This window comes from Gasterosteus aculeatus, chromosome 13, assembly GCF_964276395.1.
Source record: "Gasterosteus aculeatus chromosome 13, fGasAcu3.hap1.1, whole genome shotgun sequence".
Taxonomy (NCBI): Eukaryota; Metazoa; Chordata; class Actinopteri; order Perciformes; family Gasterosteidae; genus Gasterosteus; species Gasterosteus aculeatus.
The window spans coordinates 4,044,877-4,068,221 of NC_135701.1; the positions used below are offsets into that span (position 1 = coordinate 4,044,877).

At 43.4% G+C, this 23,345-nt stretch overlaps 1 protein-coding gene across 1 annotated transcript in view; it reads left to right on the forward strand.

The window, feature by feature from the left end:
• The window catches only part of tmem8b (transmembrane protein 8B), a 34,275-nt gene that overhangs the window by 4,951 nt on the left and 5,979 nt on the right, over positions 1-23,345 (forward strand). Inside the window, exons 2-11 of the mRNA XM_040195361.2 lie at positions 290-479; positions 1,033-1,240; positions 4,600-4,733; positions 5,542-5,810; positions 7,724-8,106; positions 14,127-14,223; positions 14,957-15,080; positions 18,898-19,040; positions 20,349-20,527; positions 20,980-21,126. Coding sequence (XP_040051295.1) covers positions 290-479; positions 1,033-1,240; positions 4,600-4,733; positions 5,542-5,810; positions 7,724-8,106; positions 14,127-14,223; positions 14,957-15,080; positions 18,898-19,040; positions 20,349-20,527; positions 20,980-21,126 — 1,874 coding nt within the window. The remainder of the gene's footprint in view (positions 1-289; positions 480-1,032; positions 1,241-4,599; positions 4,734-5,541; positions 5,811-7,723; positions 8,107-14,126; positions 14,224-14,956; positions 15,081-18,897; positions 19,041-20,348; positions 20,528-20,979; positions 21,127-23,345) is intronic.

Here is a 23,345-nt window from a genome sequence, read left to right on the forward strand (position 1 = left end):
ACATTGATCATCCCGTCTCCTCATCTAGCGCATCAGACTCATCTGAACTTTTTTGTGTAGTTCAAATTTGCCGACACACCAAACTAAGATGGTCAACATAATATAGCTGTTTGACTATAGTACAACAGCATGAGCACATTTTAGCACGCTAACGTGTGGTGAAATCAAAGCAGTCGTGTCCATAAGACCTAATCCTTTCAATTAAATGTAGGAAACACTTTTAAAAAGGGTAGCTTCTTATCTCCAGTATATATTTAGTGAGACTCTCCTCTGGTTCTGCTCCCCACAGATTGCCTTTTTGTGACCGAGTACTTCACCCGCACGCCTCGTAAGCTGAACGCTTTCAACTCCTTCGCCAGCGTGGAGCTGTTCCACTTCAATGTGCCTGACGACACCATGATGGCCGTATGGAACCTCATCACCTTCAAGGAGCAAGGGGGCACGTTTGGAGACAGCTGCCCCAACCGCAACGTGACCGTGTAAGACCACGACTTTGTGCCCGTTTTGTGCTGGTGTTATGTTTAAAGCCTTTGTCTTGTTAGATTTGAACAGATTGGAGATGATGTTTGCTACCTCCATATAGTATAAATAGATGACAATAAGCAGTCAATAAACATACACTTTGCCTTTGGCTATAGCAGCAGGTTCTACACTGAGTGGCGTCAGCTAGTATATCGGCAGCTTCGGCATATGGCAGGAACTGCTGTTAAAGCATCAGCTGCATTTAACTTTTCTAATTTTGCCAGTCTATATTTGTCATACTGGTAAGTAATGTGCGAGATGATGGATGGCATCTCAGGTGACACCTCCGTGTCCTGGTGATGCTGTGATGGAACGTGGGCACGGTTATGACGCTGAAACAGGATATGATAATTAATGGTTTGGATTTGAATTTTTTCACATTTCCCCAGATGCCGTCTCGGCTCACGCTTTCAGCTGCTGCTGTGGATGAATTTGAATATTCAGCAGATGCCTCTGTTGTTCATGAGGATATTAGGGCCTAACAGCGATCCCATTTTGTGTTGGTGACAGGTACTTCAGGTCCGGGGCTCCTCCAGTAATCAACCCCCTGCACACCTGCTTCCCTCGGGACACGGTCGTCCCAGGATCATTTGCGGTGACCCTCACCTGGACTCTTCCGAACCGTACCACAGGAGCATTCAACGTGACCAGCCCGCTCCCTGGAGACTGGTTCCTAGCCGCACATTTGCCCAAGGATGAAGGGAAGATCTCAGTCAAGGTGAGACTGAACAATTTTCCCCAGTGAGCATCCTGGTTGTGTTTTACAATTAGAATCACGGAGATGTGATATTGGCATTATTGTTGCTTATTGTTGATGCTAGCATTGGTCTTTTGGCCCTACACCTCCCAGGTTCGGTGGTGAACATTGTCTACTGTTATTAAAACTATCCTAATTTAAATTTTAATTACCTTTTGACCTGGTATTATCCAAAGTAATTAGATGAATGACTCCCGTTTTAAGGCAATCCATTCACTTAAAACCACACATATCAACCTGATGGAGGCACCAGGTGAAAGGTCACGGACCAGGCCGAGGTTTTACCCCAATTCATCAGCTAGACGTTGAGATACTTTCCTGCATAAGTGAACTTTACCTACTGACGGGGGTGTTAAAAAGTCTGGAGATCAAGATAGTCAGATTCATCCTCTGGGCACCATGAATGCCTGAACCTTCTCATTTCATACCGGCCATAAGCGGTGCTTTCCAGGGTAGGAAGGAGGTTTTTGGTTTTCTACTTGGTCATTTAGCATTATGTGGATTACATACTAAATGATGTAGTTTGATGTTTAAGAATTGCAGTGCATCATTTTTTGTAGCTAAAGCATCACCAGGTTCAATAAGCAAACCCTAGAAACGCTAAAGCTTATTAATGTAGGAAATGTTATTTCCAATAAGGTAAATGAGATCTAAAATGTTTTCTTCACGGTCACTTACCTCCCCTTCAACATTCTAATAAAAATGATGCAAGTGATAGTTGGGATTAGTATTCTGTGCTTGTTCTGCAGAGCTTATTTTTTCTTTCATCTCATCCTGTTCTTCTATTTGGCCACATGAAAACACCTGCTGATTTCCATTTTCTATTTGTCACTGGCATGGTGTTCAGTTACGCTTCCTTTATGGTTTTCATTGGCTGGTATAAGTGCACCTGGAATACACAACAATCAAAAATACCATCAAAAGTTGCTGTCGACCTTGCATGTGAAAAAGTAATTGGTTTGCTTTGGGCAGCACAGCGAATGGAACTTGCCGCGGCTCGTATGACACACTGTATAGATGGAAATAACAGCTTTTCTGAATTCTTCTTTCTGAAGCTTTTTTTTAATTTTCATTACAACCATGCTTTCACTTAAGAGAGGAACACAAGTGGAAGCAATGTTAGCAGAGCAGGGGGTATGCTTTATGCGTTTATAACAATACCAGTCAAACGGAGTCTAAGGAATAAGGATTTTGCAACTAAAAAATAAGATTGCATTGTATTTTCTGTTGATACATAATCTTCATGATGTTCTTTAAATTGTTGAAATGCTGCTTGCAAGACTGGAGGACCAAGATTTGCTGTGTTTGAACAATATATTTAACCGTTTCTACTTTTACCTCATAAAAAATAGAAATTCTGTTTCCATCATTTGAAAAATGTCGACATTATCAACAAAATACAAAAAGATGACAGTATTGATTATGGCTGTCAATTGAATTGCCACGACACGAGCCTGCGTGACTCGGTAAACACACGGACGGGCCGGCTAATGTGAACTATTTATTGTTTAAGCATTTTAGTGGAATTGAATATTCTTGTTGTGTTTGTTATTAGTGGAATCTTTATAAAATCATATAGCGAGTTAACCAACGTGACCAACCTCTGCAGCTTGGAACGTTTGTTTACACCAGAGTATTAATAGAACGAGGGACGGTAATGTAATCCATCACAATACAGAGGGTTTCTTGTCTCTCATTCATCCCTTGCTTTAAAAAGATGATACCATTTTATGATGCTTATTAAACTCCACCTTCGACATGATGTACTAGCTTTTCATTAAATGCTGGATATTGGCCAGTCAGCATCGTCCCTCAGTCAGTGTAACAGGGATTCAGTCCAAGTCTCTGAATATGGACAAAAACAGTCTCTAAAACCTGCAATTAAGTATGAAAGTATTTTGTTTTACGTATTAGTTACTAATTAAAATGGTGACCAATGCAATCCTAGTAAACACACTAACTTAACTTGCTCTAATACCATCCGATATGTTGGGTCTGCAGTAAATCCCCCCTACGTGAGCCTTAAAATGATAATGTAAAGTATTTCTCTCTGTCTCATTGTAATGGCTGTATTCAATACATGATGAACTCCATTGAATGCAATGCTATGCCACAAGCACTAACTACATATTTTTAAATGGAGTTTAATAAAGCTGCATATAAGCTTGTAAACGTTGCATTGACTGCGGCACTATTGCCATTTATTGCATTAGATACCTAATAAAATGGGTTTCAGTGGGTCATTCTGTCTGAAAGCGCTAAAGTAATATAATTAGTCAAGGTTTCAGTGCCGTTTAGCGCTCCATGGCCTAAAATAAGGGTTTTAGAGCCTTAAGGGATTGCCCACCCCGAAAAAACAACCTATTTTGACTCTTACCCACAGTGCTTCTGATCGATGTAGATTATTTGAGTGTAGATGTCCTCATTTTCTCATCTCAAGCAGCAGTTTCATGCAGCAAGTAATGGTTGAAAGTAAATAGTGCCGAGGTGAAACTGCACACAAGGTTTGAGGATTGTTTTGAGTAACGGGGTCTTGAGATGAGTTTTTCCAAATGTTTTATTTTTTTAGTCCCGTTTTATTGAAGAGAAGGCTCCAATCTCCAATAGGTAGCCCACTTTAAAACAATCTAAGCTGATAAACAGCACAACAGTACAAAAACAAATACCTGCATCTCATTTTTGGACGGACTGTCTCATTAGCATCCTACCAGGACAAAAGCAATTCTGGGCATAATAAACAAATTGCTGTATGTATTTTAGCATGATGTTTAAAGATATTGAACCCAGCGTTGTGTAAAAACATTATCCCCTTTAAACCCCCGTCCTAACGGTGGAGCTTTAATTAAAGCACAACATGCCCCGCGAGACGCACGTGAAGGTCCGACTGACAGGCTGTAATAAATCAAAGGGTCACCTCGGCAGCTCGCCGACTAATGACGTGCCACGGTAATTGTGGCTGGAGCAGGCGGGGTCGGTGACCGGCTGACAGGAACGGAGGGCCTCGTTTGGCATCCACAGCTGTCTTACTGAATCAGGTGGGAAAAGGCGCGCCCATTTCCCTTTGCAAACTTTGCAGCAGACGACGCGCGGGGACAATTGTTGGACCTCAACAGAACCACACGAGTGGAACAAGCGGTCGCTTGTGAGGCCGCGTGGCGGGGCGGAGGCAGGACAGAGGGACGTCAGCCGGGAGGCTGGCGGGCTTTGCGCACACACGGTCTATTAAGAATTTTTAGCCAAGTGCGCGTGATGTGTGATCGCCTCCTTAGCAGGTACGTTGTTGAGTTTACCACTAAGAAGACGCTGTGTTGTGTTCGCAGGGTCTGTCCGAAGAATGCCAGTACCTGTTCCAACCGCAGCTCATCGTCCAGAGGCTGATTGGGATTTCTGTGCTTTATCCTGGATACTTCATCGACCAGATGATCCCCATCCATAATAGATCCGCACTCTATAAGTGAGTGTTCCAGATGGAAAGGTCCCGTTTTTTGAAATGTTGTCCCTGGTTGTGGACTGTTAGAGAAAAATTCCCTTTTTTTTTTGCCCCTCTAAGAGCTAATCTCACTTTTTTCATTTTAAAAAGATCCAATTACCAAGTGTGTGTGTATAGTCTGCGTATTTGAGACAAGGAATTCTTATATGTTGACTCTCTGCTGCTCGTAATCCTCTCAATGTGCCAAAATAAAGGCCAATCAGAACTATTTCAAGATTATAAAAATGTGTTTATATTTAGTCAGTAGGCCAATTGTGTTCATTTTCAGTCTTTGATTTACTCACTTTTCTTAAAACACCAGTCTTTGCAGAGTATCAGTATTTTTATTACAGAGACTGGCGAAAGGCAATGAACTTAAATTGAACTACTGATTTTATATTAGTTATGAAGTTCCTGCAGAGCGATGGATTTATGTGCTTAAAAAAAGACGTAAACTACGTGTCACACGACCATAAGGAATCAAATTAAAACTGCATGGGCAAAGACACGCTGCTCCCTTCTAGGAATAATTATTGGAGGCGTCTTTCAATCAATACATCACATTATTATTACATGTCATTTAGCTGACGCTTTTATCCATAGGGGTACAAACTCAGAAGCCAATTTACAATTTGCTATAAATGAGTGGCGTTGTAAGTACAATTTAAGTGCTACAATTTGTAGGTAGATCTTATTCTAGCAAACACAGTGCTGTTCTACATTTTGCTGTTGAAATGTGTGGCCAAGTTTTTTGTTATTCCACCCTAAAATCCATCTCGCTGTGTGTTCGCAGAGTGTTCATCCCCAATTATACATCCAAGTTGAAGGTGCAGCTGCTAAACTGCAGCACCAGGAACAAGAGTGGCGACATTTGTCCCGTGGTGCTGAAGATAAGAGCGCGGGCGCCGCCGGTGCACAACTCGAGTGCCCTTGACTGCAGGGAGGTGAACCCCTGTGAGCTCGACACGCTGGTCCCCGCCTGGGAACAATGGTACTACATCCTGGTGGAGAGATACCCGAGCAACTGCGACGTCTACTTCCGCATCGGGGTGCAGGTCACTGGTGAGTGGGTTTCACGCACTAAGTGGGATTGAGTCCATTTCAAGGATGTAGGGTTTGCAATATGCATTTTTTTTAAAGCCTATGAAAAAAGGTAAACATCCGTCCCACCCGTTCAGCTCATATTATTTGATACATTATGCACTGAATTATTCTGCTGACACTTGACCTTTGCCCTTTTCCCTTTAACAACAACCCCGACGAAAACATTTTAGATGATGTGACCATTTACCAACCCGTCTGTAAACAGTAGTTATAGTGATAATATGCTGTATAGAATCATTAATCATTATCACAACTAAAGATACAAAAAATAATGGTTTTATAATAGTGTTAAATTCATGTTCATTTACCATCCATAATGTGGCAATGGAGCATTTTAAGAAACACAATAATCTAGTTAGATCTCTCCTTCCTGCGTCGTACATAATTTTTCTTCTTCCTGCTACCTCTGATGTTCAATGCATCAACAATCTGATAAAATGAGGTGTTGCTATTCTTTGATAAACCTGAAAAACTGAAAGAATCAGGCCAAATGAAAACTTAAAGTAGATCGGAACCAACATCTAAAACTATACGGGCAAGTAAAAAGGATTGGGGCTCTTAAATGAAACTACTTATTCTCAAGTGCAGTTTTGAATCGGTCCTTGAACTAGAACGAATGTCTCTTAAAACGAGTTTGAGGTTGCAGATACACATTTCCTGTATTCTGTTTGGGGGGGGTTGTGGTTTTCCTTTCATGCTCACACCACAGGGGTGCTCACAAATCTGTGGGAAGTGTAGCGATTGCTCCCCCGCCCCACCTCCCCCCGTCAGACTGTACCATGCACTTTGTCGCCATGGCAACACAGACACTAATTATTCACACACACACACCCCCCCCCTCCCTCCCTCCGCCTGCCAGGCAGATCTTACTTGACCTTTTGCAGAATTTGAATTGAAAAGGCACCTCGTGTTGGAGGGGGCGGGAGGGGGTGACGGACCATCTGGACCACTCACCTTCTCGCGCTCTGTCCTTCTTATCGGTTATTGCCGTTTACAAATGGGCCCTCCTCCGACATTCTGTCCCACTCCCTGGAGCCGCTAGTCTGCGCTTCAGTATTGATTACTGTCCTTTAGGCAGTATTGTCGCTGCAGGTACGTTCTCCTCTGTAGATTGTGTTGGGAATCAAAGAGGATGTTACCGTAGATGGGAAAGGAAAAAGGAAGCCAGTTCTTTTTGGATTATGAGTTTCAGGAATGTTTACACAGCCGCTGCCACCCAGCCATATGCACCCGCACACACAAACATTACATCCACTGTACGCTCGGGTCTCAGCTGATTTTACACAGATCGGTTTGTGTCTCTGCCAGCGTTCCCATTGCATTGAGCCAGTGATGTTTGGTATTTTGTTTTTTCGTCTTTTGGTGCTTCAGCTGCCTGAGCGGACATCACAAACCCTTTCAGAGACAACACTGTGCGCAAACGAGGCTACTGAAGCCTTTGAAATCCGCTCCCCCAGGGGATCGGCGGTACACGGCGGTGCTTCGCCAGTAGCTATCAATAACCAAGTGTATTTTGTGTTGAGTGAGAGCGTAGTGATTGCAATTCCTTCAAATCTTTTATCAGATTAAAAAGCAGCGCAGAAGAACCTCGTTGTTTACTTTGTGGAAGCCAGCCAAAGGGGATCATTTCTAACATTTGCCAAAGCCCCAGTTGCCCAATTAGCACGCATAATGTTGCAAGTAGAATAACTGACTTGGTTATTGCCTGTTTGTTTGAGACATGGAGGGATTGGTTGTTTGACTTCTGAAGAGGATTCTTTTATGACGCAAGGTGTGTCTTCAAAAAGCAGCGAGAGAGTGAAACATTCATCACACGGGAACCAGTTTGATTGATTTCTTTGTGAATTTGATGTCTTCCTCCTCTGGCCTAGATTGCTCCAAGTCCAATTTGTCCAAGGAGCAAGCGCAGCCCGGCTCCTCCATGAACATGCCTCAGTCCTTTGGGACGGCCATGGGCTTCTCCCTGTCTGAGACGCTGTCTGCGGCCTCCCTGCCCAGCCTGTCACGCAACGCCAGTCTCCCGCGCACATCGGAGGAAGACGTTGTTTACCTCGCCCCGCCGGCCGACGCCAGCAAGTGCTGGCCCATCCGGCCGACCCTGCGCAATGAGCTGGACACCTTTTCCGTGCACTTCTACGTCTTCTTCGGTCCAAACATATCCATCCCGCCGGACAGGGCGGCCGTGTTCGCCATCAACCTGATGCCAGTTCTGGACAGCGGGGGAGTCCTCAACATGGAGCTCAAACTCAACATGGTGAGTTGGTGGAATAATAGTTTAAAGTTTTTTTTCAAACATAACACAAACTAAAGTCAAAGTTTTATGATAGTGTAAATATTTTTGCTTACTTACTTTCTTAAATGGCAACCTGCAAGACTGAAAAGTGAAGCCAATAAAGCCTCCATTTCACCTCATCAGATTATTTAGAATACTACTCTTTTGATTTATTGCCTCAGTAAACATTGTAAAGATGAGTTTACGGCCTCAATCTCTAGTTTGAAGTCATAGCATGATATTCATTTAGTAAATTACGGTTCATTTAGAGGCAGATAGACTCAAGGTTGCAAAAAAAACAAGATGGCGACGCCAAAAAACCCTGACGGCGTCTAACAAAGCGGAAAACTCGAGGCTTGAAAACAGTGGTTCACCATCCAATGGGTGTAACTTTGACTATGCTCACCTTTTAAATAGAGTCTGTGTCTCAATACAATCATTCTTATACCAGCAGACACTTCAAGTGGGTACCAATTGTAATTCTAGCCTTGTTAAAATCTTGTTACATCTTTCAAAAATAAAATGGTTACCGAAAAATGCCTATATTCTTAAAGAAGAGGAAGATTTTAGTTCAAGACGCTGCAACGGTGTTTGTGTCCATCCTGCTGCACGCAAAGAATCTGATAGTGATCAGGGTAACTAGGCAACGTGTCTGGCGGAGCAAGTACACCAAATATGGATGTTTTTACAGTCAAAGACTTTTCCTCGGGAGCTAAAAATGTTCATAGTGGCACAGCAGCGTGTTTGGGACTGTGACCTACGTTTCTGATTGAGAGCTGAGAAATGGCAAATATCAGCCGAGCAGGATTTGATGTTTCTTTGTTGAATCAGGGACACACCTGAGGAGGTCTGGCGTCAGCCAGAAAGTGGAGAGCCACCGGCTGGCAGATGGACTTTTCAACCCTTTACTCCAAATAGAAAGCAAACCAGCCGTTGTTGAAGCATAGAACCCTGAGGAATATCACTGTTAAGTTCAAAGGAATATCCTGACATTTTGGGAAATATGATTTTTCTTTCCGCTGTCTTCATGTGAGTTGGATTGATATCAGTTTCATCTGTCTGCATTCAGAAAGATATTGGTTGAGGATATTTTTAGCCCGTAGCGTCTGTACCCGGGCACAACAAGCGGAGGCAGGAGGAAGCGGGAAGGAAAAAACAGCTCTGCCAACTACTCGAGAGCAAACAAAACAACCTCAAGGCCACGTTCAGATCACATGGCCTCCTCAGCTGATGGAGATGCCCACTTGTCACAGATGGTGAAATGTCCAATTTTAAATACGTGTCAATTCTTTACCTAAAAGTTGAGATTGAAAGTTCATTCTTGACTGTGGAAGCAGAGGTTCGATACAATCAAAGGCTCAGAAACAGCTAGTCAACTACGTGTTGCCAGTAAATGTATATTTTTGTCCAATTGGAAGATTGAAGATGACTTCCACTGCAGTAAAGGGAAAAATTCCTCTATTAATAAAAAAATTATCAATAGACAGCTTGTAAACTGAAATTTGAAAAAACAGACATGGATTGCTCAATTCGTCAAGACAGATAATCAATCCGACACAATTTTGAAATCATTTAATTTCACAGTCATTTTTAAATGAATGGTATGGAGCCTTAATGGAGTTAATGGCAGAATAAAAATAGAATATTAATAGGTTTTTTCCTAAGTATACAATAACCTGTAAATAAGCACCGCTGTGTTGTTGTATGAGTCTGTCCGTCCAGTACGCCGGCACGTTTCTATAATAACCCAGAATGGGAAAAAAACCCTTGATGGATCGAATATTCAGTTGGATTCGTTCTGCGGCCTCACAGATGTCACAGAATCATGTTAAAAACTTCACTTTGCGAGTTGTTGTCATGCAGCCCCTGTGCCTTCTCTCCTTGCCAGCAGGATTTATGATAAGCAGGCTAAACACATCTTTCATCTCCACCAAACACCCGGAGATGAAACTGATAATCGATCCACTCATCTAACCCCCGGTGAGAAAGCTAGCAGCCTTATTTCCTGAAATGTCAAGGGAGCTCAAAGGGTTGAGAGTTAAAGGAAATGAAAAATAATTGACTGTAATGAATCTGATGGCTTATTGATTGCTTCCTTGGTGGGTGTGTCTGCTGTTGAGGGGTTTAAATTGCCCGTTCCCCTACTGTTGTGTGTGCTTGATCGGAAAGTCATCATCGGTGTTAGTAACCGTTTGCCGCAGTGATCTCCTGGTTCTTTACCTCTCCCATGCGTCCCTCCACAGATGTCTATCAGACACTGTGTGCTGTACTGAAACCTGGCTGCTTTCGCTGTACGATCACATGATGTATCGCGTGCATAGGAGAGAGCATCGTGATATTTTATTCCATGGACGTATACACTAACCCCCCCCATGGCGACGATCTGTCACTCGCTCGTCATGGAATCCAACGAGCCGCTGCCAGCAGGGAACTGGCAGATTTGCAAGATGATTTGCTAGCTTTAGGAGACAATAGCTTGCGCTGAGGAAGAGGAATGCATATGGCCTTTTATTTGCAAAGCTACCTTGAATGGCGGTTGATCAGTTTAATCGCTTTGGATGCATCTTTCTAAGGTTCTTCAGGTGTAAAGGGAAAGAAAGTAAGCAGTGCAATGAGCGTTAATCTGAAACTATATGTCAATAAAAAAAGAATATTGATGAACAAAAATGCATAATACGTTAAAAATAAATATTTCCAAAAAGTTATTAAATAAACAGACAACAGCAATACATTAATAAAGAGTTATTTATTCTGCATTTGTTTATTTACACATTTATCGAAAAATATATTTTTATTTACATCCAAGTGTATCGTTGGAGAATAAGAGCCAGGAGACCCCATGGCATACTGTAGTGTGACACAATTTCTCATTATCACATAGACGTGGAAATAAATCAAATTATGAATAAATAAGTGTAAAAATATATTTTATTCGTGTCCATTCACTTATTTATCTTCTATTTTTTAGCTATTGTATTTCTTTATTTTAAATCATCATGCTCAATTAATTTAATTCCTGTGTCAGCTTTACTTCCTTTTCAAAACAAAATGAACTTGTTAGTGTTTGTTTAACATTTGGAAAATAAAGAAAAAGATTTATTTTTCCTCTTCCCAACTGCATCAATATGTTCACAAGATGCTGACAAAGCCTCATCCTAAGGTCCAATTGTTGTATTTTAGTGCGCAAAATTAAAACTCATAGAGTTTATTGTAATTAGTTTGGGCACTGGGATGTGCAGCATATAGTGCACATGCCAGCTTTTCTCTGTTGCATTCTGGCACATGTCATCAGCATTACTCCTGGGAAATTTAGCACAGCAGAAATCACACGAGTAAACAACACAGACGAGCCGGCATTCATCAGAAGTTTGTTTTTCTTCTGCAGCAAGTTTGGTGTTGAAGTTAGAAATATTTCCTGTTGTTGTAGTTATTTTGACGGGGTGTGTTTTTCCCGCAGTGGTTCGCCTCTGTTGGTGACCTTGAATTCTGCCTCCACAATCCTAACTAACCGCTGCATATTCATTCAACCGGGCACAGAAATCCTAATGTCATACGTGACGTTCACAGCAATGTTAGCGAGTGCTTTACAGGTAAAAGCAATACATTAAATAAATGTAAAAAAATGAACATTCAAATTCCAGGCATGATGTGACGCAGAGAAAAAAACAACAGCCATCAACATAAGCACAGCAGGAACATAATTAACAGCAAGACCCCGACAACAGAAGAGTGATCGAAATCCTTTTCCAATCGCTGCTTACCGAACAGAAAGATGCAGGCTGCTGGGGTCAGCATCCAGCCTGTGGAGAGATAATATATGACAGCCTCACAAGTTATCAGTATAATCTGTTCATTTCAGCTCCGCGGGGACGGGCAGAGGAGAGTAGGCAGAGGTTCAGACCGCAGATTTGAGAAGAATCAAACGTATCACAAAATGATCTCGACAGTATCTTCTGTTCTCAATGTTGTATCCATAACATAACATTGTGGCTTCATTTGAAGCCAAAAGGGTGAGGGATTATCATCATTTTATTAAACAGCGCTGTGGGGACATGAACTGTAAAGGGAGGCGCTGCTTTCAGCTGAGAGCTTTGTTTGCCTCTGGACGCAACGTGCGCTGAAGTAAGAGGTAGACGGCCTACTGTCCTCTGGCCGTCACACTACATCAATGTGGCCAATCAATCACTTTTGTTTCACCCAGAATTAGATCGGCTTTATCGTCCAACGTGGGGGAATTTGTTTAGTTCTGTGCTCCGGGAGTTGGAACACCGTAAAGTTTCGCATAGCGCACAATAAGACCACAAAGAAAAAAAAGCGCAACTTTTTTTAATCCCTCGGTGGCCAGATAAACGATTAGGAGACGTGTGCCTGCCTTTGGCGGACACTAAACATTAAAAGTGTCAGTAGTCTGACCCCAACCGAGATGACTAACCAGACAATACAGACCTAATATGTGAAGCTCATGGGGATGTGAAAGGAAAAGGATCAACCAAAGTCATCAAGCGTATAAGATCCACGCACAGCGATACGCCGCCTAATAGTGGAGATGCAACACAGAATAAACTTCCTCTGGTGTTAAAAGAAACATTTAACACCAAGCAAATTCAGTACAATCAATCGCAATCAATTCAACAGTGTTTGATGTGTAAGTCTGAAGCAGGAACGTACAGCTCACGGTGGAGGATAACAAGTAGCGCGCGTCCCGTGGTCATTTGAATGGCACAAAAGAAAATGGCAGTTGTTTTGGGGAGCCGGGAAAATGGGAAAACGTTGGTGGAGGTTTGGAGGAAAGAGCTTGAGAGGAGGGGGGGGGGGGGGACGCTCACCATGAGACTTTTAGCACTTCTCTAGCTTTCTGACTCCTCAGGCTTTAATTCTGCGTCGGCAAAATGTGATTCTACTGCGATTGAATTTCTTTTGGGTCACCGGGGTCATTCCGATCTGACCGCCATTGCAACGCTGCTGGCATGACTACCACCAAACGTCCTTTTGTAACCAGGCACTTTATCCAACAGTCACTTCATATAAGAGTGTGACTTTGTGGGGGTGGTGGTCCCGTTTCCTCCAGAGCCCCTGGGCTTCTTCTCTGTCCAGCTGGTAATCCGTCCACGAGTGTGTCTCTGCTCAATCCTTCATGTGCAAACTGTGCAGTAGAGTCGGGACGAAAAGGCGCGGCGGGACTTGAAGCGCCGTTGGCCGTGATTGAGTCGTACTACCAAGAGAGGAGAGGCCAGATGGTGAGTTTAGGAAGCCTGGAATCTCAGTACCTGGCAGAGTGTTTGTTGAGTCACTGCATTAATCAACGACTTTGCCAACTCCCTGCATGTACATTATACTCATTTTGTGCTGGAGGGAGGCGGTGATAGAGATTTTATTTATTCTGGAAATAATTGCCTAAAGCCATCACCACCACCGAGCGCTTTTCCCTCTGGACAACAAGCAAATGAATACAGTGTGGATTGTTTTTGTTTCTGTAACTGAAAAATACACAGTGTATTTTGAATTGAATTTTTTCACAGTAGATTTAAAACAGTACAGAGTGAATGAATTGGAGGTCATTCAGAAACTTAACAAAGCCGAAACTGTGAAGCCTCAGTGCACAAAAACACTTTATTAACACATGCTGTAATTTACTGCTGCTATTTGTACTCTCGTTGTCCTTTTACCCGCTCACCTAATCTCACCTCTCTGCGGCGGGAGACACTTTGTTGCAGCTCTGAAAGCTTGACCAATTCTCCGGGGGGTTTGTTTTTTTCTCAATGCCCGAGCACGTTAATATATAATTGATGCTTTAAGGAGACAAACTGCCAGCATCTTCATTTAGGTGCCTCGGGCAGACAGAGGGGGAGCACTTTCACTGGATGCGTTACTCAAAAGTCTGCCGTCTCACGGCTGAGACGAGACCCCAGGTAGCCGTAAACCGCGCCGGCTTACCGGCGTGACGGCGGCAGACGGCCGGCGGCCGACGGGTGGATGACGTGTGCTGTGCTTCCTCCCCGCAGTCCACGCTGAAGGGAGCTAACGTGACGGTGTTTGGCTGCCTGAACCCCGGGATGCCGCTCTTCTTGAGGGACAACTCCTCCCTGAACTGTCGATCGGGTATGTCACGTGAATATTGCAGAATGAAAATAAGAAAAGGCTTTTTATTTTCGGATGGAAAGTATGTTTGGTGACCTTTTTACCAATTCCCCCTCCTGTGTGAAACAAATATACCGGACCACACACATGAGGTAACCCTCGTATAGCCGTTTCCCGTCCAGGAACACGCAGACTGAGGTGCTCTAGGTGACTGTGGCTGAAGGGAGTGGACAGCCGGAGCAGATCCCGTTGTTAGCGATCCGTGTGGTTTGTGGGCATCAGTGCAGTTCTTCTTGTCCCTTTTGTTCCTGGTGCGAATGGCCCCCAAGGCCCCTCCAGCTCCTCACCTTTCAGCAAACAAAAATACTCTACACCCACAACTGTGACTATTTACTCCTCGTGTTTTGCTGAGCTGTCAGCCAACACATCATCTTTCAGTGTAATAGCTTGAGCACTAATTTCTTTCAGGACTTCCACCTTAACCTCAAAATGTATGCAAGCACATGAGTGACATTTCAACTCATTTCCCGGAGTTAATCCTTGTTGATTTCTATTTACCTCACTAGAATTTCTCACCGGAAATACACGTGACAAACCCAAATGCACCTTTCTTTTCTTTTATTGTTTTCATTTTAAAAGCAAATCCTATTTCAGTATTCAAAGAAAATATCAGGCTAGCGTTCATTTTCAACAGAATGTGATCTTGTCAATGCTCTTCCCAGTTTTGAACTCTGATTGTTTTCTCCTGTTGCAGAATCGGTGGTCGGCTTTTCCCTCACTGTGAACGCCTCCACTAATGTCACCAAATTGAGGGTTCCCTACCCGCAAACCGGCACCTGGTACCTGAGTCTCCGCTCTCTATGTGCCACTGAACATGGGTAAAACAGGCAATGCTTCTCCCGTCTTCCTCTTAGACTCGAGCCAGCCGTTGGACTGGCGAGCCAGCCTTTATCTCTTGACCGGAAAGGGAATGAGTATATTTCCTTTTAAAATAGAAAGACTGGTGTTGTTGTTTCCACTGGTAAAGAAAAGTCCGAAAGTCCATTATCTAAAAGCTGAAATGCGTAGGAGCCATTTGAGTGACTGCTATTCAAGCCTTTTGTCATCATCGGTTTTTCAGCTTGGTCCCGGTGCCCCAAAGGAACCGCTGAGACAATGTTCGCTGTCAATCACAGGAAGACAATTGGCAAAATAGGCCATTCTGTTTTTCTTAAAAAACATCTTTATATAACAATCACTAGTTTATTTACCAAGATGAATAATTCAGTGTTCTAATAAAGACACCGTACTCGCTGTTGGAACAGCGCTGTCTCCCTCACAGACACGTTCTCTCCCATCTGTCAGCCAGCAGATTATTTTGGGATTGTCTTCATCAATGTGCTCGTGGTGCGCAGCTTGCATATGACATGGAAGGGGGTTCCATTTAGATGTTTAAAAACTACATTCACTCACTATCCCGGGAAATAAAAGTGTATCTTTCAGTAGATGAAATCACGCGGGAAGCTACAGGCAAAAGTGCTATAAAATCTCATGTTGGCTTTGAAGAGGATTTTCCCTTTTTGCTGAGAACAAACAGCACGCTGTCTGTAATTAAACCATATCATGACAGGTTATACTTTGGAAGCACTAGCTCACAGTGGGTGTCATTTATTTACCTATTTACCAGGGACAGTGCCCGTTCACCAATATTTCCGTTTCCATTGCAATGTAAATGTGAGTTAGCTTCAGGGCTAATGTTTGTGTGTAGCAGCTTATTACGATTTAGTGGACGAATATAATCAGTGCAATTAAACACAATTCACAGCAGAATAAATACATTACACATACATACAAGTAGATATATACATTAGATTTACAAAACAATATAAGGAAGTGTAAGAGGGAGTGTGACTTCTCATGATAACACATTTGGTTTCCTCGTTTCGATCTCTCCAAAAGGAAGTTGGGCTCCACGTGATGTTACTCGCAATGTACCCAGAGTCAGTGGCAGTAAATACAGTCAAGCAAACTCCACCAACTTTGAATTGCACACTGTTCGTAAAAATGTAGGCTACTGTTTGTATTCCGGCTATTCAATATAAGCATTTATATGATTTATCAAAATGGTTACAGTCACAGACTGCATGCCCTTTCAATCCGACAGATTGGTTTAATGGGTGATCTCTGTCATATCAGTTAGATCACCACTAAAAATGTCATGGAAAAGTCCCGGAAAATAATTGGACCAATGTAACGTGTCTACAAGAAATAAGGGGTGATTCATAAAGGGCACGACTCCTAACTTCTAATTACGGGAAAATATATTCTCATCTCTTTTGCTCTCTCCAACGCAACCGTGTAGTTTATTGCACAGATGAGTGCAATAAGTACTCTCTCTCTCTCTCTCTCTCTCTCTCTCTCTCTCTCTCTCGGAGCATTGTTTAAAGTCATTACGAGAAATGTCACAAAGGGATGGAGAGGGGTGCAATTTTTCCATTATGATGTCCAACTTTCTTCACAAGTCCAAAACGATGGACGCAGATTGAGCTGTTTTGCCGAACACTTAAAATGTGAACAAAATGAAATTGAGCAGATTTTTTTCCACTGGCCGTTTGAGACATTCCCATTGAATTTGAAACACAAACAACAACAGATGGTACGGGACACACAGGAGAGCTTTGCTGAGCTATTTAAACAGCTTTAAAATCTGTGTGTTATATATCTATGAAAATGTACACATTCCTAATGAATTATGTCAATGATAGGTGTTCTACACGGCTACGATTATGTTGAGTGATATAACTCCGTTATTAAGAAGCGAGCAGCTGTGCCAATTACAAAATAGGTAAAAATAAACGAGTAAAACACATTTGATAGCTTATGGAGTTAAATTCTCTGTGACAGATTGTATCCTCCAGCAATTAGAAAAGATACAACTCAAGCTAAGTTTTGCTTCTGTTGTCATATAGTGTATCAAAGATGAAGTTATTATATGTCAGTCAATTTTCAGTTAACTTTGCGCAACATTGAGCAACTTCTGTCAGTAAAACATCTTAACAACTCTACTTTTCATTTCATTAGAAATACAAGGTATCAACAGATACACTATTGTAGTATTGTGAAACATCTCAAGTGGGGTGCAGTAATGAATCCTCTGCTATGTCCCTATGGAGTAAACACTGTCAATAACTTTTTTTGTGGAGAAAAACAAAACAAGGAATTTTAGAAAGAAGCCAACAGGTCTGCAACAGAATATACTCAGGATTTCACACTGATTCAGCGGTAAAACATTTCCAAACGATAAAGATATAAGCTAAAGCGAAGAGATTTCAGTGTAACAGTGAACCGCCACACAGGGTCGATGCAGAGGACGATGTCAGTCGGTCGGTCATCTTCTGCACTGCTTACTAGAGGGTGAGCAGTGCACCACCCACTCGCATACCCACACACCTGCGGGCAAGTTAGACCCCCAGAAGAAGTGTTTGGCCTGTGGGAGGAAGCAGGAGAACCCACGCAGACACGGGGAGAACATGCAGACCCTTCTGACTGCGAGGTGACAGTTCTAACAACTACAGCGCCGCGTCACCCCGAGAACGATGTACGCATGCTAAATGAACCGTGTCTCATTAGAGTAGAATGGAGGTAAGAACCAAAAAGGAATAAAGGACGACTGTTCCTGGGAAGCCGGGTAGATCGTTAGTCTTTAGTGGTCATTTAAAAAGCTAAATCAGGATGTGAACGCATTGAGTGTTGCTCCAGTGCTAACGTATTTTGCTAAAGATAACTCCACAGGTTTCTACTTAGAAACGTAATGTTTGTGTTTGGGGACTTCAATTATGTTAAGCTATAATAGAAGAACTAAAGTTTCCTTGTCGGCCCAAACGCACCGGCATACTTTGTGAATGATTACTAGTGTAATTGCTTCTGGAGATTGCACAAGCTTAATAGAGTAAAGTTGTCTCGTTCTGACAACCCTAAAATGGCCTTCTGATCTCTATAACGCTGCAATAATTAAAACAAGGCAGAGGCTACAGTCACACTGATTGACTCCGCGGAGCTTTAACGTGGCAGTGAAAGGAACTCTGCATACTAACATGCTCACACTGTCAGGGCTTAGCAAGAGTAAAGTTTACCATGTGTACCATCCTGACTCCTGTACACATGAGGACTTTCATTGGGCCGTGAAGTGCTGGGTGCTAGATAAACGGAAAAGGAATCATCGGACTTGTTTCAGTGGATCCTCAGGGGTTCCTGCATGGACATGTAATGGCAGTCTATCAAATAGCTTTTTTACTTTCATAAAGTATAAAACAAAAGCACCAATATGGACCTCATGGTGACACCAGAGAAAACGCCTCAAGATTGAGAAAGTCCAGGTTTAATCATCTTGTATATGAGGTTATGTCGAACATCTCATGGTCCTTCCAATGCATCTTAAGATATTTCCGTCTGGACGACAGCGGTTGGCAAGGCAATTTGATTTGTACAGCACATTTCAACAAGTTACAACAAGTGCTTCAAATGAATCCTTTAAAAGCACCCAAACATAAAGGAAGGAGATTTAAAAACATAAAAGAAAAAACGTCTAGCTTGAGCGCACAATATCTCCACAGGAATCCATGGAAAAAGCTTCTCCGTGGAGGCTGAATTCTCCGCTGAAGGTCCCCATGGTTACCTCCATCTAACCTTCTTAACTGTCTGTGACTTTTTTCCCAGATTTGAGGCGTGCGCCAACGTCACTGCCGAGGTGTACATGCGCGCCTACCTGACTCCGTGCATCAATGACTGTGGGACGTACGGGCAATGCAAGCTTCTGCGCACCAACAACTATCTTTATGCAGCGTGTGAATGCAAAGCAGGTAACGCATCATACAATCCGTCCCAACTCGTCCCAAAGTCAGTGCGTCCTTCTCTTTACCTCTTTGTTGCTTGTTGATTTGAACTGTGAGCTAAATTCAGATTTGACGTTTGTGTCTCATTGGTTCTATTTTTAAGGTCAGCTTCATCACCGCATTGTATTCACATTCTCTAAACTTAGCAGCAGAAGCCTTGTAACAGAGCAAAGCAAGGAGGTTTGATAGGTGGAGAAATAATAGTTTGAATGTGGTGTAAACCAAACAATGGCTTTAATTATTAATCAGTAATTAATAATTAGCACCACAAAAAGTGTGACCAAGTGATTAAAATCTGTCAAAATCTTTTTTTCTTTGCTTACAAGATAAGATACAGCTTTCTGTGAGGAAACTGGGTCATCACCGGTGCAAGGGATTTCTAATTTGTTGGAAAATGCGACATTGACAGTGAGGAGAAACTGAGCGGAGAGCCTGAGAGCCGGAGTGGAGCTGGCAGTGCAGCGGTTAAGCTGCACGTGTCATCAAGGAGTCACACGCTGCCTGGTATTAATCTCCTCGCATAAGCCAACGAAACATGCTCTTAATTACCAGCAGCTTTTCAATAAAAGATGAGCGTATGAAACTAAACAAAGCATGTCCTCTGAGGCCTTTTTTTTATTTTTTAAATCCTGCCTTTGATCTTCCTTTATCAGAGCTGCTCTCTCCTCAGATAAATCCTTTGTCATACCTCATATGTGTGACCGCTTCCTGGCAAGCGCTTTGCATTCAGCACTTGCCCTTAGCCCCGTCTCGCGACGCAAACCCCCCCATCCCGGTTCAACTGCGCCCACGAATATTTAATTTGCGCTGTCTCATCCAATCCACCACTTGATAAGGATCCAATTTGAGCGTGCAGAGCGAGGGCTGTTTCAACATTGGAGGGAGTTCACACCAGGAGGCTCCTTCATCCACGGGATAAACAACCTCACATATGCATCTGCTTTTCGCTGTTCTTCACAAAGGAATGCCTGTTTGAACAGAAAGGCCGATGAAGCGTTTAACTACAGAGAGATAAATATTTTACGACTTTTATGAGGTACTGTTAAATTTAGAAAAAGATTTAAGAAGACCTCCCTAAAAGTTTTTTTGGAGTTACAAGAAGTCTGAAACCACTTAAGCTCTATTTTCTTTTTCTTGAAACCCATAAAGCCTGCGAAAAGCTCTCAGATCTTTGCTTTCTTAGATCATCACAAAGTTCAGCACCGCCTGTGTGTGTGTGTGTGTGTGTGTGTGTGTGTGTGTGTGTGTGTGTGTGTGTGTGTGTGTGTGTGTTAGGCTGGGAGGGCTGGGGATGCACAGACAACTCGGAGGCCTACTCCTACAGTTTCCAGCTGCTCTCCACCCTGCTGCTCTGCCTCAGCAACCTGATGTTCGTCCCGCCCGTGGCCATCGCCATCCGCAGCCACTACCTGCTGGAGGCCTCCGTCTACATCTTCACCATGTTCTTCTCCACCGTGAGTGAGCTGCGGCGCACGGTCTATCCTCTTTTTTTGGTTGTTTTTTTGGGGGGCTGTGATGAATACACGAACGATGAAAGACGCGGGAGGACAGCAGATCAAAAATATGTGGAAATGAGTTGAAAAAAAAGGAATCTTTTTATTTCCGCTTGGCTAAGAAAACATTTTCAGAAATGTGAGAAATGATTATAGCCAAAGAAAAAGCTAAAAGCGGGGTTTGTCTAAGGGGTGGTGACTGAAACATAAGCCGGGTTTTGGTCTAAATTTAGACCAAACTAGAAAGATGTTTGACTTTGTGTGAGAGTCGGTGAGATAACGGCCGCAGCTCGTCAGGCTGTAGTGTGCACGTTAGCTGTTGACAAGGAAGAACAAACTCAGCAAATAAAAATAGTACTTTTACTGATGTTTTTGTCACATCTGCGTACTTCCTCCTTCCCCTCCTCCCACAGTTCTACCACGCGTGCGACCAGCCGGGCATCGTGGTCTTCTGCATCATGGAGTACGACGTCCTGCAGTTCTGTGACTTCCTGGGCTCGCTCATGTCAGTGTGGGTCACCGTCATCGCGATGGCCCGGCTAAAGTCCATCATCAAGCAGGTAATTCAACATGTTTCAACGTGTCAAATGTCGTAGCCGGAAGGAGAAAAAGGACTGCTTTTGATCCGTGGTTGGCCGGAGAGCCGTTAGTGTGGACGCTACACGCTACACGCCACACGCCACACGCTATGGCACTCGAGTCGATTACAGCCCTGCAAAGTGAAGGAGCTGTGGCCCATCTGATCATGAGCTCGCTCCTCTCTCGACAAGCGACACATCGTCCAATCCGGCCACACGGACGCCTCCGATGGGCTCGCTTGTGTCTAAAACCCTGAATGCATCTACAGCGGCAAATATTTTTGATTATTGGTGGCATTTCATATTTCAGTAGCGCACTTGTGGCGTGCGTTGCAGTCTGGCAGTGTCAATGACTAAGAGTTTTGGGTGAGATGAACTCTGAAGCAAACAGGCCGTTGCAGACTGAGAAGTGGAGCAGTGGAAGAGAGACAGCGTGCGCCTCAGTCTCTCGTTAATAAACAGAAGATCGATGTGCTCTGAATGTGCGGTTGTTGACAAGTCGCGGTGCATCGCAGATAACAGGTGCACCTTCTCCCCGGATGCACAGGAACATCCAGCAGCCTCGAGGAAAGTGCGTGTGTGTTTGTCCATGTCCATAAATGAGACCGAGAGGGGGGGGTGGGGGGGTAGTGGGTGGAAGGGAAAAGTGTACGAACATCTGCTGTCCTCTAGAGTTTTCCTTTTTTGCTGAGTGCTGCAGAACACGGCCACTAATCAAATCGCACATGTCAGGACTGGCAAGTGGAGCTGTGTAGGTTTGTGTACTAGACAGAGCCAGTGTGTGTGTGTGTGTGTGTGTGTGTGTGTGTGTGTTTGTTTGTGTATGTGTGTTTGTTTATCTGTTTGTTGGACCGCAGCAACAGTAGAGTGTGAAGGACTCGAGGGCCGAGATGGGACGTGCAGGCGTATGTGTGTGTGTACGTGTGTACGTGACTTTCGGTCCTCTAGGTCAAAAAAGTTATCTTAAATGTCTAAAGAGGATGTCTTGCAAGGACATTTGTGCTTCACAGGATTTGTTTGTCTCCATTTGCTGAAGGGCATTGTGCAAGATAAAAAATTAGGGCATAATTGTGTTTTTATTACAACTTGAATCTCATCTTTGTGGTTTTGGACCTCCTTTACTGAGCGGTTCGGGTCCTTTTGTTGTCAGTAGGGTTGTGCCGTGAACGCTGGGATGAGACACTTTGAAGTGAGCATATCTGAAATTATGCAAAGAAAAAAAGCAGTGTGCTTGGTAAAAGTTGAACCAGGACGTTGATCTGTGAAAATGAGATGCACCTGAAACGGATGGATTTTTGGTTTGTTCTTTGTTTTTTCAAATATAATAATTTGATTATAGGCAAAAGGACAATTCTCTGGGAACGTATGTGAACATTTGTTGCCTTTTCATAAAGGTTGAAGGAAAAAGGAATTTCTCACCAATCACTGCCCGAAAACCACAACTATGATTATCGATAATTCAACGCCGCTGCAGGCTACTTGGCCGTGAGGGAGGAGAGCCGACGGGAGCTCCAGAGAGCACAGCTGGAGGGTTAGCTAACTAGCTTTTACATCTGCAGTGTTGGCTAGTTAGCTAGCTAGTCGACTGAGCTGCCAACCTGCCAACCTGCCAACCTGCCAACCTGCCCCCTTCCCTCTGAGGAAGCCTCCTAGCAGCCACTGGTTTGCCTCATTTTCTGTCACCACAGTAACGTAGCTACGAGAGCCTGGTGGAATCACTACATTATTCCAATTTACCAACGTCACGCTTCGGCCACACAAAAGCACTTCGTTCTGCCCACATACATGAAGACTTTCTCAGATGCATTTCTGGAACCAGCTTTGCATGAAAGCGTTGTGGAAACAGTGAACTAAGTTAAGCTTCCCTTCCTTCCCCTAGTAAGCGTGTTGACACAAGCATGCTTTTATGCCACACGGGTTGCAGGAAATGAGCCCAACGTGGCCTCCGCTTCATTTTCACTTTTTTAATAGATTTGTTTATTAGCGACGTTTTTCTCCATCTCTCTGATCATTTAGCCCGCTGCAGGGCATCAGCCATGAGGACGTTAGCGACGGCCAAGCTTTATCGCCTATTATCGGCTATTAACGCCTATTAACGCCACTTTCTTTCTATCCCTGAACGCTTGCCGATAGTAGCTTTCCAGAGCCCCGGGTTCTACATCGGCTCCGGCCCCTAAAATCACAGCAGGATGCTATTTTTG